We start from the raw sequence: 20,710 nt of genomic DNA, 5'->3' as shown, positions 1-20,710 counted from the left end.
TGGTTTGCCATTCCCTTCTTCAGTGAACCACATTCTGTCAGACTTCTCCACCATGACCCGGCCATCTTGGGTTGCCCCGCGTGCATGGCTTATTTTCATTGAGTTAGACAAGACTGTGGTCCTAGTGTGATTAGATTGACTAGTTTTCTGTGAGTATGGTTTTAGTGTGTCTGCCCTCTGATGCCCTCTTGCAACACCTACCATCTTACTTGGGTTTCTCTTACCTTGGGCGTGGGGTGTCTCTTCTCAGCTGCTTAGCAAAGCACAGCCACTGCTCCTTAACCTTGGACAAAGGGTATCTCCTCACCGCTGCCCTCCCTGACCTTCAACGTGGGATAGCTCCTCTAGGCCCTCCTGCCCCAGCGCAGCCACCACTCCTTGGACGTGGGTTGCTCCTCCTGGCTGCCGCCCTTGGCCTCGTACGCGGGGTGGCTCCTCCAGACCGTCACCCCTGACCTTGTACGCAGGGTGGCTCCTCCACACCGTTGCCCATGACCTCAGACGTGGGGTGGCTCCACTCGGCCGTGCTTGCTTAGTGCACCGGCCGTGGCAGCTGCTTGCACTTAGCATATTAAGAAACAGAGACATTACTTTGCCAACAAAGGTCCATCTAGTCAAAGCTATGGTTTTTCCAGTAGTCATGTATGGACATAAGAATTGGACCATAAAGAAAGATGAGTGCCAAAGAATTGATGCTTTTGAACTGTGGTGTTGGAGAAGACTCTAGAGAGTACCTTGGACTGCAAGGAGATCAAACCAGGCATTCCTAAAAGAAATCATTCCTTAATATTCATTGCAAGGGCTTACGTTGAAGCTGAAACTCCAATACTTTGGCCACCTGATGTGAAGAACTGACTCATTAGAAAAGACCCTGATGCTGGGAAAGATTGAAGGCAGGAGGAAAAGGGGACAACAGAGAATGAGATGGTTGGATGGCATCACCAACTCAGTAGACATGAGTTTGAGCAAGCTCCGGGAGTTGGTGATGAACAGTGAAGCCTAGCGTGCTGTACTGCATGGGTCTCAAAAAATTAGACATGACAGAATGACTGAACTGAACTGATCATTAATGCTGGGAGGGTTGTAATACACTTTCCTGCAATTATAGTTTTTAATTGGATTTTGGAGGAAAGAATTTTCCTCCTCTGAGATGTTTTGATTCTCAATTTCACTTTGTTCTTGCAGTAGCTATATAAGCATATTATCTGATTATTTCCAGTCATTTTGAAATGTCTTGCCTTTTCCTGAATCTGCAATAACAAGGATATGTCAGTCGGGATAAAGGTTTGGAGAGGCTTAGTGGGTTGTTGTATGGTTTAAGAGAGAGACACTCTGTTGAAAAGTGATTTCTTTTGTAGTTGGTGTTCTCTGAGTGGTTTTTGTGTTTTATGAATTTCTTTTGTTAACTCAGAACTCTTAGCTTCCATTTACTTTCTTCTCTGACTCCGAAAGATAGGGCCTGAGAGATAGGGCCCCTTCTCGCGCTTTCCCTGTCTTCTGGAAGCAATGCCTTCCTCAGATTGCTCTTTCATTTCCTGGACTCTTACGTGCCTCTTTCTTTGAGTAATATCAAATGACCAGTGGTTTAACCCAGCATGCTTAGGTCTTCTCAGTTTTTGTTGTTGTTTAATTGTTTTCAGTCAGGGAGGAACTGACTTTCAGGGGGTAGTTTTATCTGACTTCTGTCATGGCTGGGTCCTTCTGCCCTGTTCTGCTCATTCTTTATTGCACTCTCAACTCCCGTGTGAACTCTGATGCTGACACTTATGGTTTAGAATGTTTATTTTGCTATTTCACATATTGAAGTTTTTAGAATTCTCTGTCTTGCGGGCTTGGGTTTGGTGATTATATTTTTTCCTCCTTCTTTGTCAGAGTGACTTTTCGAGAAAATGTGTAAATATTAGGGTGCTGCCATTTTCCAGTGGAAAGGTGAATCATCTGGACTAAAATTTTAAATATAAAAAAGTCATGAATATACTAGAAGCAACATTAAAGACTACTTTTTATTATTTTGTGAATAAGGAAGTACTTTCTAATTAAAGCACAAATTTTTAAAAAATTTGATTAATTTTTTTAATCCAATAGGATAGTGAAAAACAATGTAAAAGGCATAGAGAAAACAGAGAAAGTATTTGAAACATTTTTATAGACAAAGGATCAATGTGGTAATACCTCACACTGGTCAGAATGGCCATCATCCAAAATTCTGCAAATAATAAGTGCTGGGGAGTGTGGAGAAAAAGGAACCCTAATACACTGTTGATGGAAATGTAAACTGGTGCAATTACTATGGAGAAGAATACAGAACTTCCTTTAAAAACTAAGAATAGAGCTACTATTTGATCCTGAAATCCCACTCCTGGTATATATCCAGAAAAAAACATAATTAGAAAAGATACATGCAACCCAATGTTCATAGCACTATTTATAATAGCCAAGGGAATGGATAAAGAAGATGTGGTATACACAATACAAGGGAATGTTACTCAGCTATAAAAAATGAATGAGATAATGCCATTTACATTAACACGAATGGACCTAGAGATTCGTACTAAAGTAAGTCAGAAATATAAAGACAAATACCATATGATGATGCTTGTATGTGAAATCTAAAAATAGGTTATCAATGAACATATTTACAAAACAGACTCACAGATGAAGAAAACAAAGATATGGTTACCAAATGGGAGTTGGGGGAGGAATAAATTAAAAGTTTTTTAAAAATAGAAATGAGCATCTAATACATAAAAATTTATTGAGAGATTAGACTGAAGCAAGCACTATTCTAGATTTCATTTTAGGGGATGGAGATATGTGGTAAATAAATGATGAAAGTATAGAAAGTGCTGGATATGATGTGTGTTATGGAGAAAGGCAAAGCAGACAGGTGGCTATAACTGTTAATAAACGAATCATAATGGACCTCAGATAGAAGTTGAATTTGAGAAAAGACTTGTTAAAAAGTTAGATAGGAAGCCTCAAAGATGCCTGGGATCAGTGGTCCCCAATCCTTTTGGCATGAGGGACCAGTTTCACAGAAGACAATTTTTCCATGTAATGGTGTGGGAGGATGATTTGGGGATGAGTCAAGCACATAATTGTGCCCTTTATTTCTATTATTACTACATCTGCTCCACCTCAGATCACGAGGCACTAGATTCTGGAGGCTGGCGACCCTGCCTGGGAAGGTATTTCCAGGAAGAGGGAAGAGCAATTACTGAGGTAACCAGAGTGGAGAGAGGAAGGGGAAGTATAACTGGAAATGAGAGACATGGTGAAGGCTGGATTATTTAGAATGTTCTAGACTGTTGTGATGACTTTGTCTTTTCCTGGATGTAATACAGGAAACCTTTGGTACTCACCAAATAGAGGAAAGATGTGACCAGAATTGTCTTTTGATGAGATCACTCCAGCTATTATTTTAGAATAGGTGTGTGTGTGTGTTTGTGTGTGTGTGTGTTAGGGTAGAAAGGAGCAAAGATGGAAAAAGAGAGGTCAAAAAATGTAGTTAATTACAATAAACCTGAAGACAGAGAATGGTGACTCACAATATATGATGATCCACAATATTTAAAGAACTCAAATAGAGCAAGTAGGAACCAGTAAATAGACCTTTGAAACTGGACAAGATATATTTGTACACACAACTCCCAGAAAAATATATGGTTATCTTTATGGCTAAAGTAAAGTATCTTTACTGAATTTTCACTATTTCATCTCAGAAACCTGAATTTTCACTATTTCATCTCAGATTTTGAAATATCTGTTATTGACCAGAGATGGGGATGTAATCATTGAAACTATGAAAAGTATTTTAAATAATTACTTGTTTTGAAAGACCATATGGCAATATCAATGAAATTAAAATGTTTTTGCTCTTTGAACATCATCTTAGAGCCCACCAATATGAGAGAAAAACCATTGCAATACTACTTTTAATATAAAAAATTAGAAAGCAACTAAATGTTATCTGTGATAAAATTATAAACTATATAAATATATTAGTCATTAGAGAATATCGCATATGTTTGTAAACTGAAGTGGAAAAATATTTTCTGTATTTTACAAAATAAAAAGCGCTTACAGAAGCATTTTGCACAATAGCTAAGATTAGCAACAGATCAAATGTTCATCAGTGGATGAATGGATAAAGAAATATGTTATACATATTTTATGTATAACATATACATATGTAATACATTTGTATACATGTATTCCATGTATAATATACAATGGAATATTATTCAACCATGGAAAGAAATCTCACCATTTGTAACAAAGTGGATAAAACTGGAGGGCATTATGCTAAGTGAAATAACTCAAATAGAGAAAGATGAATAGAACTCACTTGTATGTGGAGTACATTTTAAAAAATCAAATTTCTAGAAACAGGGTACAGTAGAATAATGGTTACCAGGGACTGGGGAGATGGTGGTCAAAGACTATATAGATGCAGTGGGATGCAGTTGCATATGGGATGAAAGTCTAGAGATCTAACGTACAAGCATGATTACTATATGTAATCATAATATTGTATTATATAGATTAAAATATACTTAATAATAATGCTCAATAGCGTTCAGCTCTTTGTGGCCCCATGGACTGTAGCCCACCAGGCTCCTCTGTCCATGGAATTTTCCAGGCAGGAAATATTAGGGCAGGTTTCCCTGCAGGTTTTCCAGACAGGAATGTCAGGGCAGGTTTCCCTTTCCTACTCCAGGGGATGTTTCCAACCCAGGCATGGAACCCGCGTCTCTTGCATCTCCTGCATTGACAGGCAGATTCTTTACCACCAGCACCACTTGGGAAGCCTAATAATACTATAATAATACTCTATTAAAAGGTGCCAAGAAAATAGATATCAGATGCACTTATCACACATAAAACTTAGTACCTAGTAAGGATATATTATGTCAATTACCTTAACTGTAGTAATCATTTCAGTATGAATATCTATAAATTATCACATTGTATACCTTAAATATATGCAATTTTATTTTAAAATATTTTAAAAACTGACAGAAGAGTATGTGTGGTTTAATCCAATTTAAGTAAAGAAAAACAATGGCATACATATATGTATAAATATTTCTGAGAAAAAAAATTGCCAAATTGTTGGTAGTAGTTTCTCTGAGTATGGTTATTAAACCTACATAGAATTTTCACTTTCAGCTTTTATAGTTTGAATTTTATGTAACTCCATTGTTAGTTACTTTTCAGCAAACCTTTGTACCAAAGTTTAACAAACAAACAAAAATACAAAAATCATAGGTGTTCCAGTTGACAGATTTCAAAACCCAAATAGCGTTATGTGACTAGTATCAAAATTACTAAATAGAATAGTACTGATCCCCAGAACCTCTGCATCGTGCCCTGTTCTAAACCCCAACCAGGATTACCACTATCCTGACCTCCAAAACCATAGATTCATTTTGCCTGGCCTTATTCCTGATATAAATGGGATTATGCAGTATACTTTTGTGCCTAGCATCTTTTATCCAGTATTTTGATTGTGACGTTCATGCATGTAGTTGCATGTGACTATAATTTGTTCATTCCTTTTACTATTTTATCCTCATTTATTTATGCTTTCTACAGCTGATGAGCACTTGTGTTTGTTCCACTCTAATGACATAGTGAAAAGTATTTCTATATACATACTTGTGTATTTTTCTGAAGCTGTGTTATTGTGTGTGTGTGTGAAGGGGTGTGTGTGAAGTGGGGTGTGTGTGTGTGTGTGTGTATGAAGGGGTATATATACCTTGGAGTGGAATGGCTGGGCCAAAAGATATACATATATTTAGGAGATATAACTTAAAAAGTACTGCCAAGCAGTTTTTCAGAGTGATTCTATCAATTATACTCCCATTAGTAGTTTATGAGTATTTTGGTTGCTCTGCAGTCTTGAGTATATTTGGCATCTTCTATTTCATTTTAGCCATTCTGGTGGATGTTTAGTGGTATGGTATTTTAGTTTGCATTTCTCTGATGACTAACAATGCTGAGCATCTTTTTCATACATCTATTGGTCATTTGGATGTCACCTTTTTTGAAGAGTCATTTGATCCCATTCTTATAATGAATCAATTATTTTATATTATTGATTTGTAGGAATTATATATATATTTTTATTGGCTATGCATCTGTTATCAGAAATATATATTGCAAGTATCTTCCCCTGTTATGTTGGTCACCTTTTTGCTCTCTTATTTGTGTCTTTTCTTAGACAAAAGTTCTTAATACAATTTATCACCATTTTCCTTTCTATTATAATTTTCTGTGTATTATTTAAGAACTCTTTGCCTATTCCATGGGGCTGTCATTGTATTTTGTTTTTAAGGTTAAATTTTTAAAGGTGCAAATACATTTATATAAAAGCTAAATATTTCTATCCAGGTCTTGGATTTTCAGATTTTTTTAAATGTGAGGCTATGGATGTATGTCTCTTTTATCCATCTCTGTATCCCAATAGCCTAGAAGGGTGGCTGCACAAAATATATTTTCCTAAAAATATCCCTTGGATGAATGAATACATTTATCTATTGAGATAGAAAACTGCTCCATCATTTCCCCAAATACTTGAAACAAAAATTGAATTTTAGAATGTCTGCTATTTTCTTTTAATGAAAATCTAAATTTTAGCAGATGATAAACGTGTATTTTTCACTTTTCTGCCCATTTTAATCAACATCGTTCTTTAACACAAACCTTTAAAATGAAAAATACTTTGTACTGCTCTGCTTTGGCCTACAAATCTTCTTATTTGTGAGTCCAGGATAAAAGCACATTCATGAAGCATAGCAGAAAATAGGAGTCAAGTTCAATCACACAGTATATAATATTCAAAGTTTCTTCTCTCACGTGGTACCACGTGTCTGATTTCATTTTTTTACCCAGTGTAAATCACATGGCTGAGTTTAAAGTCAATGGCTGGGGCTATATTAGCATATATTAACAATCGATTATATGATTTAAGATATTTGGCTCAAAAAATAGGATTTATTGATGACAGTATTGTCAAAAATGTGTTTCAATGAAAGTGTGCATATTTTTTTTTCTTCATAGAGTACTTGCAAAAAATCCCCTCATTCATTATATATCTTTATAGTTTAAGGAAATAATATGATTTGAAAAAGCTAAAGGAAAGTTGACCGTACAATAGCAAATCAAGTTACCCTTTACTAAATACTTCTCACAAGAAATATGCCTTGCTTTGTGTATTTTCTTTTAGTTGGACTAAATTTTATATATTTCTGTGTTATGTAAGTGTAAAACTTAGAAATTAAATGTTGTGTCCAAAAGAACGCATGCACATACATATTCTTGATGTTAGATAATAATTGATACTATTTCTGTAATTCTTACTCTGATCCAAAATTTCTATCACCAAATTTCCTGTCAACTGGGGACAAGTAATTGTATTTCCAGGCTGAGCAATTATTAATTTCTTCCCTCAAATCCAGACTTTGGCTTCCTGTTTACTGCCATGGAGATGCCTCCAGCACCCTGGTTGAGAGTTTTGTTGTCTTCAAGTTCTGAATTGTAGCTGTTTTTATGAAATGACTTTCAGTTGTTTAATTTTAAAGCAATAGTTTCAATTATAGCATTTGATACAACATATAAATTTTTTAAATGGTCCTTAAATGTGGAAAAGAGCCACTCTGAACCAAAACAAGAGACACTTAAGACAAAAAGAGTCGATAGAAATGTGATTTTTCTCTGATCAGAAGGTACACCAGATTTTGGCTGTGTCCGAGCTTTTCTTGGCAGATATCTCCTTTTATTTGACTGGGCCACGCTAATAATTAGTTTCTAGGTCTTCTATTTCTTTCTCTACCAGATTTTTCTAGTGAGAGTTCTATGTCCATTTCTTACCGATCCTCTCCACCAGTCCTGATCAGCCAGCCTTTGGAACTCTGGTCATTCTACTCAGTTCAAAAAGACAGTAACGACCACCTCTGTGAGCTTTCCTTCAGCTCTCATTATTCTGGATTTATGGGAGGTGACAGTTAACTTTGCTTTCTTAAATTTCTCTCCTACTTATGTTCCCATTTTATGGCGTTATCCTGATTGTTTTAACTTTGTTATTGTCCCTCTTCTTTCCCTCTCTTGAAACTAGGGCATTTCCCCAAACAGTTCTTTTTGTCTTCTTCATTCGCTTCCCCAGAGACATGAGTTTTTGACTGGTGATTGCCAGTTTATTTTCCTAGCTCCATTTTCTCTTCTGAGATTTAGTTTCTTATTTCCAAATGACAGATAATTTTTTTTTATACATCATTAATATACATTCACTCTACCCCAGATGGAGTTTATATCCTCAACCCTGAATTTTCTTCTTTTCTTGACCTTTCTATTTCTGTTAATAATGCTATTTTTCCCTCAGTAATTGGTGAAAAGAATTGACCACATTACCCCTATCATCACCTCATAACAACTTGTCTTAATGATTCTCTTCTGAAATATATAGATTCCATTCTTTCAATCCATGTAGTTATGTGTCAGTCTTTAATTAACATCCTTATCTTCTTATTTCCCCCAAAGCACAGTAATAACCTGACTAGTTCCTCTGTAGTTAAATTATCTGTATCCTCCAGACATTCCACTGTAGTTTGGTTGCCTTAACTTGACTTTGAGCATCTTCTTCCCTTCCTCCACCCAATTTTTAAAACCTCCCTTTCTCCATAGGATAAATTCCAGCTGTTTTAAGTCCACTTAGTAGGAGAGATAAGAGTAATAAAGCTTATATGAGGAGTTCAAGTGAGTGTGAATGCTGAAAAATGATGTGATGGGACAAGCATTCTATTTCTGGGAAATGAGAGAGGTATCAGAAGTCTAACAACAAGAATGTAATATTCTAGAAGGTGGGATACAGAGACTCTGAGTGTGTGAGGCAATGAAACATCACAATGAGTAGAACAGACATGTTTGAAAAGGGCCAAAAGCATGAAATCTAGAAGATAAAGTTGCAGAAGCTAAGAAGGCTTTGTTTCAGTTGCCTCTTTGGAAAGTCTAAAGTCCACATCCCAAGCTTGCCTTTGTTGGTATTGGAATAATTCACTAAATAATAATAATTCACTAAATAATAATAATTCACTAAATAATAATATAGCACCACCTTCCTTTCCATCTTTGTCTTCTACGCAAACTTCTTAAGCCAGATAGTCTATATATGGCCTGAAATGGGGTCTTGCCCGTTTCTTCAGATTCATCTCTTAGCTCCCTTCTCTATATTCAGCTTTCCTGAATATTTTCCACGCCTCTGGCCTTTATAACAACATCCCCCAGAATCCTTCATATTCTCTGAAAACAAGCTCAATATCTTATTCTTTTTGAAACATTCCTTAATCCCTTTGAATCAAATGATATCTTGTAAATAGGCCTATGTCACTTATCATACCTCACTGCTAGACAGCAAAAGAGACACAGATGTAAAGAACAGACTTTCGGACTCTGTGGGAGAAGAGAGTGGGATGATTTGAGAGAATAGCATTGAAACATGTATATTACCACATGTGAAATAGATTGCCAGTCCAGGCTCAATGCATGAGACAAAGACAGGGCACTCAGGGCCAAAGAATATATTCAGCCTGATTTTGGTATTGCCCATCTGGTGATGCCCATGTGTAGAGTCATCTTTTGTGCTGTTTTAAGAGGGTGTTTGCTGTGACCAGTGCATTCTCTTGGCAAAACTCTCAGACTTTACCCTACTTCATTTTGTACTCCAGGATCAAACTTGCCTGTTACTCCAGATATCTCTTGACTTTCTACTTTTGCTTTCCAGTCCCCTATGATGAAACAGACATCTTTTTTTGCTGTTAGTTCTAGAAGGTCTTGTAGGTCTTGATAGAACCGCTCAACTTCAGTTTCTTCAGCATTACTGGTTGGGGCGTAGACTTGGGTTACTGTGAAATTGAATGGTTTGACTTGGAAACAAACAGAGATCATTCTGTCATTTTTGAGATGGCCCCCTGGTATTGCATTTTGGACTCTTTTGTTGACTATGAGGGCTACTCCATTTCTTCTCTTGTCCACAGTGTTAGCTATAAGGGTCATCTGAATTAAATTCACCCATTCCAGCCCATTTTACTTCACTGATTCCTAAAATGTCAATGTTCACTCTTTCCATCTCCTGCAATTTACCTTGATTCATGTACCTAAGATTTCAGGTTCCTATGAAATACTGGTATGTCTGTTAAGACACATATGTTTTATATCTCCAACTAAACTTGAAGCTGTTTGAGAACAGCAACTGAACCTCTTAAGCTTCTTTTCCAGTTTAAATTCATTGACAAACATCTTACTTGGAGGAAGAGCTCAGTAATGTGGGTTGAATGGGTGGGACACCTGGTAGAATGGAGGTTGGGCCAGTTGCTGGTAGTTGGAAGACATCATAGAGAACCATCACATGTTTCCCCTACTTCCTGAGCTGGGGCCATTTCTGAGAGCCAAGAGCACTGTGTGTCTCGAGTAGTGCTGGTAGGTAGTCTGAAGGGTGAGTGGAGCCCCTGGAATTCTGAAGGCTGCAGAGCATTTAGTGACAGGAAAATTGGCTCTGTGGACTACTTTATAGCAGATCTTTCTACTTTTAACTTCTACTACTGGACTAACTCTTTAAACTTCATAAGTATTTTAAATAAAGCTCCTTGTGTTTCTTTCACTCATATAAAAATCCATTTATTTTTATGACTCTGATAATATTACTTCATTTATCCCTTTTGTATCCAGTTTCAGGTTGACAACATATCTTTTTATGTTGATAAGTTTTGCACATATTTAAACTTCATTATATATTGATTAGTGGGAGTGCAGGCTTGAGTTTCCAAGTATGGGTTGGCATTCATAATGGGATACAGTTAAAACCAAGTGGCTGGACCATCCCAGGGCAATGTTGTGTATAATTCCCTGATTGCACTCCTTACATCATAAATAATAATGAAAGTAAATGTATATTTACCAGAGAGAATCAACAAAACCCAGCCCTGATTTGCTGATTGCACTTTTCTCCCCAGGTATTAAAGCCAGCTTTCGAACAAGGGTGCCTGAAGGTTTGATTGTCTTTGCGGCATCACCTGGCAGTCAGGAAGAGTATTTTGCAATTCAGTTGAAGAATGGACGCCCGTATTTTCTTTTTGATCCTCAGGTAAATGAGTAATCATAAGAGTTGCCATTTTTGAGAGTTTATCAGGTGCTTATATTTTCACAATGAATCCTCACCAAAAACTTACAGATAGTGCTTTATTATTCCCACTCTACAACAAGGAAAATGAAACTTCAAAAGTGATGTGACTTACCCACAGCTGAAATAGCAGACCCTTCAAACTACAGAGACTGACTGATAATCTACTTGCTTTTTTAACAACCATATGCAACCTTATCATGAGGATTAAAGTTTTTAACTGCATTCCCTGAGAAAATTATGTCTTTCTGTCTCCCTTCCATTTTCTCTCTTCCTCTTTCTTTCCTCCCTCCTTTCTTGCTTCCCCACCCTATCTCTATCTCTTTTCCTTTCTTCACTAGCAAATATTTGTGTCCATCAGGTGCTATTGAGCTCAGTATTGAAGACTATAATACTTCTAACGTTAAATATGACCATATCCCTATGAAACAGTCTAGGTAGGATATAGTTAGTTTTTAAAAAATACTCCTGAATGTTATGAAAGAGAAGTACACTACAAGTATTATGAGTGAAGAAAATAAAGGCTCTTTCTTTCCTTCAGTTCAGTTCAGTTCAGTCGCTCAGTCATGTCCGACTCTTTGTGACCCCATGAATCGCAGCACACCAGGCCTCCCTGTCCAACACCAACTCCCGGAGTTCACTCAGATTCACGTCCATCGAGTCAGTGATGCCATCCAGCCACCTCATCCTCTGTTGTCCCCTTCTCCTCCTGCCCCCAATCCCTCCCAGCATCAGAGTCTTTTCCAGTGAGTCAACTCTTCACATGAGGTGGCCAAAGTACTGGAGTTTCAGCTTTAGCATCATTCCTTCCAAAGAAATCCCAGGGCTGATCTCCTTCAGAATGGACTGGTTGGATCTCCTTGAAGTCCAAGGGACTCTCAGGAGTCTTCTCCAACACCACAGTTCAAAAGCATCAATTCTTCAGTGCTCAGCCTTCTTCATAGTCCAACTCTCACATCCATACATGACTACTGGAAAAACCATAGCCTTGACTAGACGGACCTTAGTCGGCAAAGTAATATCTCTGCTTTTGAATATGCTGTCTAGGTTTGTCATAACTTTTCTTCCAAGGAGTAAGTGTCTTTTAATTTCATGGCTGCAGTCACCATCCACAGTGATTTTGGAGCCCCCCAAAAATAAAGTCTGACACTCTTTCCACTGTTTCCCCATCTGTTTCCCATGAAGTTATGGGACCAGATGCCAAGATCTTTCTTTCCTTAGTTCTCTGCAAAGGTAATATTTAACTGAGATGCAAAACAATAAATAAAAGGATAGAAGTGTATATCTATTCAAGAGGAAATGTGTTTGAGGTGGGGCAGGCCAGAGGAAATACTGATAGGAGATGAGGGAAAGAGCTGAAATAAAATTTCCAAGCAGAGCAAATAGCAAATATTTAGTGTCTGAGTTAAGCCATGAACATGGCATATTCAGTGCATTAAAATAAGATTAAGATGGTTATAGAGTAGAGAACAAAGAGAACAGTGGTAGGTTGAAAAGTTGGGTAGAGACCAAGTAATTTAGGATCTTGGAAGCAAATGAAAGGGTTTAAATTATTCCTAAGGGCAGTTCAGTTCAGTTTAGTCACTCAGTTGTGTCCTACTCTTTGTGACCCCATGGACTGCAGCATGCCAGGCTTCCATGTCCATCATCAACTCCCAGAGCTTGCTCAAACTCATGTCCATTGAGTCAGTGATGCCATCAAACCATCTTATCCTCTGTCGTCCCCTTCTCCTCCCACCTTCAATCTTTTCCAGCATCAGGGTCTTTTCCAATGAATCAGTTCTTCACATCAGGTGGCCAAAGTATTGGAGTTTCAGCTTCAGCATCCATCCTTCCAATGAATATTCAGGACTGATTTACTCTAGGATGGACTGGTTTGATCTCCTTGCTGTTCAAGGGCCGCTCAAGAGTCTCCTCCAACACCACAGTTCAAAAGCATCAATTCTTTGGCATTTCGTTTTCTTTATAGTCCAACTCTCACATCCATATATAACCACTGAAAAAGCCATAGCTTTGACTAGACGGACCTTTGTTGGAAAAGCAATGTCTCTGCTTTTTAATAAGCTTTCTAGCTTTGTCATAACTTGTCTTCCAAGGAGCAAGGGTCTTTTAATTTCCCGGCTACCATCACCATCTGCCGTGATTTTGGAGCCCAAGGAAATACTCTCTTACTGCTTCTGTTGTTTCCCCGTCTATTTGCCATGAAGTGACAGGACCACATACCATGATCTTCATTTTTTAAACGTTGAGTTTTTAGCCAGCTTTTTCACTCTCCTTTTTAACTTTCATCAAGAGGCTTTTTAGTTCCTCTTCACTTTCTACCGTAAGGGTAGTGTCATCTGTGTATCTGAAGTTATTGATATTTCTCCCTGCAAGCCTGATTCCAGCTTGTGTATCATCCAGCCCAGCATTTCTCATGATGTCCTCTGCATATAAGCTAAATAAGCATGGTGACAATATGCAGCCTTGACATACTCCTTTCCGGTTTTGAAGCAGGGCAAATGGGAAACTGCTGCATAACTGTCTAAGGGCAATGGGAAACTATTGCATAGTTGTCTTCACTTTAGTTAGAGGAAGGTTAGTAAGCATTTGCTATTAGGTGCTGTATTGGGCCCATGAGTAATTGAGGGAAAAGGCTATGTAAAACATTTTTTCTCAGGCTTTCAGCTTAAAGCTGCTGATCTATGCTTGTCAAAGAAGTGTTTTCTGTTATAGTGGTAAAATAGGCACAAATTTCCCCTTGTATCTAAGGGATTGTAGGTGAAGAACTTCCTACACCCTGGAGACCTACTCATGTTGAAGAGAACAGGCACGGCCTCCTGGCCAAGTGTGTCTGAGCACCACCCCAGACCCTACAGAAGTCTTTAAAAGGCAGACTGAGCTCTTCCTGGGTTAGGAAGCTGGTAAAGCCATGAGCTGGCAACTGGCAAGACCAGGGTAAAAAACAATTATTCCTGCTGTTTTGACAGTAGCCTGTTAGCCACCTGGCCTGATAAGGGCTCCTGGGCATCCCCTAGAATTGAAGCTTCTTAAGGGATGCTCATAGGTAAATGAGTAAGCAAATAAGAAATAGCAAACACCTAAGCACATCCTGCATCCTGGGGGAAAGGGGTAAGAAGCTCTTAAGGGGTGCTCATAGGTAAATGAGTAAGCAAATAAGAAATAGCAAACACCTAAGCACATCCTGCATCCTGGGGGAAAGGGGTAAGAAGCAACTGTTTCTGAAGGCAAGGCAGATGGCATTTGGAAAACAAAAGCAGCACACTGAAGTTGATTGAATTACAGAACTGAAAATATTATTTTTCATTTGAATCCTTTAAGTCGATTACTTAGAAGAGGGACTGCTGAGATTCATTACTAGGTCAAAATACATAACAAAAATATGAAAACAAAGATTAAGGAGGATACTAATATGAAGAAGAAATTCAAAAGGAAAGCAAAAAACACATGCACAAGTAAAAGATGGATAAGAGAAATTAATGAAATATAAAATAGAGAAAATCTGATTTAAGAAGATTTCTTGATTATGAATTTATTGAAAGGACTCATCAAATGCCTGGCAAGATTAAGCAAAGCTTGTGCTTCTATAGGACCTCTATGCACACACATATGATCTCATTTAAACATCACAGCAATTCTATAAGGTAGATACTTGTTATTCCCATTTTACAGGTGAAAATCTAAGTCAGAGTTAAATTAATTTTCCCAAAGTCATACAGCAGATCTGTGACCAAGCTTTTCAATATGAAACAAGAATGCTTGTTGATGTCCAGAGACTCAATTAAAATGCCATCCATGCACTGTATTGGAAAGAAATGTTTCAGCAAGGCTTCTAAATCAGAAGAAAAAAAATAATCTGAAATATAGTGGAGAAGCCGTGGTGAGTGGTAAACCTAGGGATATTAAGTTCAGCCAAAGTATTTAATGACAGACTGAATAGAAATGTGTTTTACAGTGCCAAAGAATCTTTGACATAGAAGAGACAGGCAGCAAAGGAAAAAGAAATCTGTTAATTGCTTGGTGCTAAAATTACTGAGTTGAAGGAGCGGTCGAAAGGTGAATGACTTAAAAGTTTCTAAGGTGTCAGTTTAATAGAGGGGGGTAGTTGCAGTATAGGGCATATTAGTTTCTTGATTCCATAAAATAAGTGGACAAAAATATTTGATTTTAAATGTGACAAAAGAAGTTAATTACTAATAGAATGAAAACACTCCAAGAATGATTAAGATGAAAAAAAAAAAAAAAAGACTGCTAGATTGTAAATATCAGCAAAAACATAAAGGAAATAATCCATTAAAATAGAAGAATAATCAATGAGAAAGAAAAATAAATCTGGTTCTGCTTTTTCTACCTAAATCTACCTAATTTCTACCTAAATCTACCTAAATTACTATCAGAGTATATTTGAGACAAAGCCAAAAAGGGAAAACTTTAATCATATAGACATTTATTCATAGAGCTTTAAAAGCACACAACGTGGGTTCACGTTGATTGTCTCTTCATCCTTGGAGTTGCCACATGAGGTATTGTTTTCTTCCCTGCTTTAGATGACGTGTCTTAACTAGAGTCACACAGTGATCTAATGATAGAACTGGCACTGAATTTAGATTATTTCATTCAATGAAACATTGTTAAAAATGTATTATCCTGGGACTTCCTCAGAGGTCCAGTGGATTGGGGGCAGGAGGAGAAGGGGATGACAGAGGATGAGATGGCTGGATGGGATCACCGACTCGATGGACGTGAGTCTGAGTGAACTCTGGGAGCTGGTGATGGACAGGGAGGCCTGGTGTGCTGTGATTCATGGGGTCGCAAAGAGTCGGACACGACTGAGCGACTGAACTGAACTGAACTGAAAGACGCTACCTTCCAATATAGGGGCTGTAGGTTCAGGGAACTAATGACACAGGGTGAGGCCAAAAACTGTAAACAAAGCAAAACAATTAAATGAAAAACCCTCTGTCACATAAGTAGATATACAACCAATTTGCATAGGAAATAAAAATCTTGGAAAAAAAAACCTGTATTGTACCCCAAGCACTGTGGTAGGCAATTATGCACTAGAAACACAGGAATGAGGGAAAACCAAAATGCCACTCCAGCCATCCTCTCTTGGGACCCCCATCTTCCAAGACTGAAGTACAGAGTCTTGCCAAACTTGGACATGGTAGTGTGCCAGGGTGGCTTCACACTGCCTCACACTTACAATCAGTCATGTGCTCATAAACGTCCATCCTGGTGTTTTTGAGTGTAATTCTAGGTGACCCCTCAAACCCTGGAGCTACAGCTGTAATAGTACAATGGCTACAGGTTTATTCACAGTTTTTGAGTATCTAATAAACGTGCCTTGCTTGCCGCCCCCCGCCCCCCCATAATCTCTAAACATATAGAGCACAATCTTCGCAGAATTAATCAAAAAATGGTTTTATCAGAACTGGAGCATGACTGCCATCTCTTTGACAGTGTTGCATTTCTTTCTAAAGGATGTGCTAGCTTCAGATTCTGCAGAAATGGAAGGTGAAGATGTTAAACAATGCTTAATTCCACTCAGCTACATGATTCCTGTTCAGATCCTGAGGTTGGCTTCTTGAAAACTCTCTCCATCTCATCTTTTTCATCTGCTCTCCATGATAAGATAGACTGGTATAAACCGTAGCAGAGTTCGAGGAAGTGTTCCCAGGGCACTACCCATGATTCCTACCCCTTACCCTCTTCCCTTAGACAGTGCCTGAGAGTGCTCCTCACTAAAACTGACACTCCCCACTGCTCTGTCCTTGCCCTATATACCCAAATCCTGACCTGTATACAAATCTGGGACTTGCCCACCAAATATTAATGGAACTGTTAAAGCCAAACAGTTGGAGAACTAGGGGGATGGAGAGGGTTTAATGATGCCTTCAAAGTGCATTTTTACATGGAATAATACTATCCATCTACAAGGCAAAAGTTACCTGCATTTTAAGGAAAGTGATAATTAATATATACAAAAGAAAACGAGGTATTGATTGAACAGGCCTGCCTTAGGGTGTATTTGAAAAAATGTAATCAGATGAATCACACTACACGCTCATGGGTCATGATGTTCTTTATACATAAGTCCATGAGCTTAAGCTAGCCAGGATTGGTCTTTTCTCACCACCAAGGAATTTATCCAGGTTACCTGGACATATTTGCTAACTTTTTAATGAAATCCCCATGTATTATTATCAGACAAATAATTGTGGAAACTGAGGGATGGAGACTATTTGATATAGTCTTACATTTTTTCTCTTTTGGGTTAGGAATATGAATACAGGTTTTTTTCCCCTCCTTTTAAAAAATTGAATAGTGAAAGACTAGAGATCTCTTCAAGTAAATTAGAGATCCCAAGGGAATATTTCATGCAAAGATGGTCTCCATAAAGGACAGAAATTGTAGGGACCTAACAGAAGCAGAAGATATTAAGAAGAGGTGGCAAGAACACACAGAAGAACTGTACATAAAAGATCTCCATGACCCAGATAATCATGATGGGGTGATCACTCACCTAGAGCCAGACATCCTGGAATGTGAAGTCAAGTGGGCCTTAGAAAGCATCACTACGAACAAAGCTAGTGGAGGTGATGGAATTCCAGTTGAGCTATTTCAAATCCTAAAAGAAGATGCTGTGAAAGTGCTGAACTCAATATGTCAGCAAATTTGGAAAACTCATCAGTGGCCACAGGACTGGGAAAGGACAGTTTTCATTCCAGTCCCTAAGAAAGGCAATGCCAAAGAATGCTCAAACTACTGCACAATTACACTCATCTCACATGCTAGTGAAGTTATGCTCAAAATTCTCCAAGCCAGGCTTCAACAACATGTGAACCATGAACTTCCAAATATTAAAGCTGGTTTTAGAAAAGGCAGAGGGACCAGAGATCAAATGGCCAACATCCGCTGGATCATCAAAAAAGCAAGAGAGTTCCAGAAAAACATCTATTTCTGCTTTATTGACTATGCCAAAGCCTTTGACTGTGTGGATCACAATAAATTGTGGAAAATTCTGAGAGAGATGGGAGTACCAGACCACCTGACCTGCCTCCTGAGAAATCTGTATGCAGATCAGGAAGCAACAGTTAGAACTGGACATGAAACAACAGACTGGCTCCAAATAGGAAAAGGAGTACGTCAAGGCTGTATATTGTCACCCTGCTTATTTAACTTATATTCAGAGTACATCATGAGAAACTCTGGGCTGGATGAAGCACAAGCTGGAATTAAGATTGCTGAGGAAAATATCAATAACCTCAGATATGCAGATAACACCACTTTTATGGCAGAAAGTGAAGAACTAAAGAGCCTCTTAATGAAAGTGAAAGAGGAGAGTGAAAAGTTGGCTTAAAGCTCAACATTCAGAAAACAAATATGGCATCCGGTCCCATCACTTCATGGCAAATAGATGGAGAAACAGTGGAAACAGTGGCAGACTTTATTTTGAAGGGGCTCTAAAATCACTGCAGATGGTGCAGCCATGACATAAAAAGACGCTTACTCCTTAGAAGGAAAGTTATGACCAACCTAGATAGCCTTTTAGAAAGCAGAGACATTACTTTGCCAACAAATGTTTGTCTAGTCAAGGCTATGATTTTTCCAGTGGTCATGTATGGATGTGAGAGTTGGACTATAAAGAAAACTGAGCGCCCAAGAATTGATGATTTTGAACTGTGGTGTTGGAGAAGACTCCTGAGAGTCCCTTGGACTGCAAGTCCTTTAGAATGGACCAGATCCAACCAGTCCATTCTAAAGGAAATCAGTCCTGAATGTTCATTGGAAGGACTGATGCTAAAGCTGAAACTCTAATACTTTGGCCAACTGATGTGAAGAGCTGACTCATTGGAAAAGACCCAGATGCTGGGAAAGCAGGAGGAGAAGGGGATGACAGAGGATGAGATGGCTGGATGGCATCACCGACTCAATGGACATGAGTTTGGGTGGACTCCGGGAGTTGGTGATGGACAGGAAAGCCTGGCATGCTGCAGTGCATGGGGTCGCAAAAAGTTGTACATGACTGAGCAACTGAACTGAACTTTTTAAAATCGAAGTATACAGTCCATGGGGTCACAAAGAATCAGATATGACTGAGCAACTGAGTGCAGTACCGCACATAGTTGATTTACAGTGTTGTGTTTCTGTGCATAGCACAGCGACTCAGTTATACATATGAAGTTAAGTGAAGCAAAAGCCACTCAGTCATATCTGACTCTTGACTTCTTGAACTATACAGTCCATGGAATTCTCCAGGCCAGAATACTGGAGTGGGTAAGCCATTCCTTTCTCCAGTGGATCTTCCCAACCCAGGGATCGAACTCAAGTCTCTCATATTGTAGGCAGATTCTTTGTCAGCTGAGCCACAAGGGAATCCAGGAATACTGGAGTGGGCAGCCTATCCCTTCTCCAGTGCATCATCCTGACCAGGAATCAAACCAGAGTCTCCTGCATTGCAGGCAGATTCTTTACTAACTGATCTATCAGGGAAGCCATATATATATATAAAAGAATATATAAAATATTCTTTTCCATTATGGTTTATCACAGGATATTGGATATCGTTCCCTGTGCTATACTGTAGGACCTTGTTGGTTACTCATCCTGTAATACTTTGCATTGGATAATCCCAAACTCCCAATCCTTGCTTCCTCCACTTTCTTCCCCCTTGGCAACTAAAAGTCTTCTGTATGTTATGAATACGGTATCTTGAACAAAGTAAGAGCCACCCCGGATTTGAAGAAGCTGAAGAGTTTGTTTTATATGTCTGTCACTGACATTCAAAATATTTGTATTATAAATAATTTAGGTACCACTTTAAGCTAGTTTTCTTTTCCTTGTGTCTTAAAGGATACAAGGTTATCTAATGAACACTTTACTTGGCAATGGCACCCCACTCCAGTACTCTTGCCTGGAAAATCCGATGGACAGAGGAGCCTGGTAGGCTGCAGTCCATGGGGTCGCTAAGAGTCGGACACAACTGAATGACTTCACTTTCACTTTTCACTTTCATGCATTGGAGAAGGAAATGGGAACCCACTCCGGTGTTCTTGCCTGGAGAATCCCAGGGACGGGGGAGCCTGTTGGGCTGCCGTCTATGGTGTCGCAAAGAGTTGGACACGACTGAAGTGACTTAGCAGTCAGACAAGTAGTCATTTACTCAATGTGTCTTTCTTATCTGAGTGTACAGTCCAGGGAGGAGAGGACAAATACATCCCTGAGGCTCAGTACAGTCCTAGGAACATGCATGCTTAGTCAGTCAGTCATGTCTGACTCTTCATGACCCCAGGGACTGTAGCTTGTCAGGTTCCACAGTCCATGGGATTCTCCAGGCAAGAGTTCTGGAGTGGGTTGCCATTTCCTTCTCCAGGGGATATTCCCAACCCAGGGATTGAACCCTTGTCTCCTGTGTCTCCTGCATTGCAGGCGGATTCTTAACATGCTGAGCCTTGGAAAATAGTAAATAATAAAACATAAATGTCTGTTGACAGATTGGCTGACTTCCTGGCTTGATAAATATTGGTAAAA

The 20,710-nt window shown here is 38.6% G+C and overlaps 1 protein-coding gene across 1 annotated transcript in view; it reads left to right on the top strand.

Annotated features, from left to right (window-relative positions):
- USH2A (usherin) overlaps positions 1 to 20,710 on the top strand; it is a 930,744-nt gene that overhangs the window by 367,358 nt on the left and 542,676 nt on the right. The window contains exon 21 of the mRNA XM_052653949.1: positions 11,010 to 11,140. Coding sequence (XP_052509909.1) covers positions 11,010 to 11,140 — 131 coding nt within the window. The remainder of the gene's footprint in view (positions 1 to 11,009; positions 11,141 to 20,710) is intronic.

Source organism: Budorcas taxicolor, chromosome 16 (genome assembly GCF_023091745.1).
Source record: "Budorcas taxicolor isolate Tak-1 chromosome 16, Takin1.1, whole genome shotgun sequence".
NCBI classification, from domain to species: domain Eukaryota; kingdom Metazoa; phylum Chordata; class Mammalia; order Artiodactyla; family Bovidae; genus Budorcas; species Budorcas taxicolor.
Note: the sequence above shows the minus strand (reverse complement) of the source record. Positions and strands in the feature narration are given on the sequence as shown.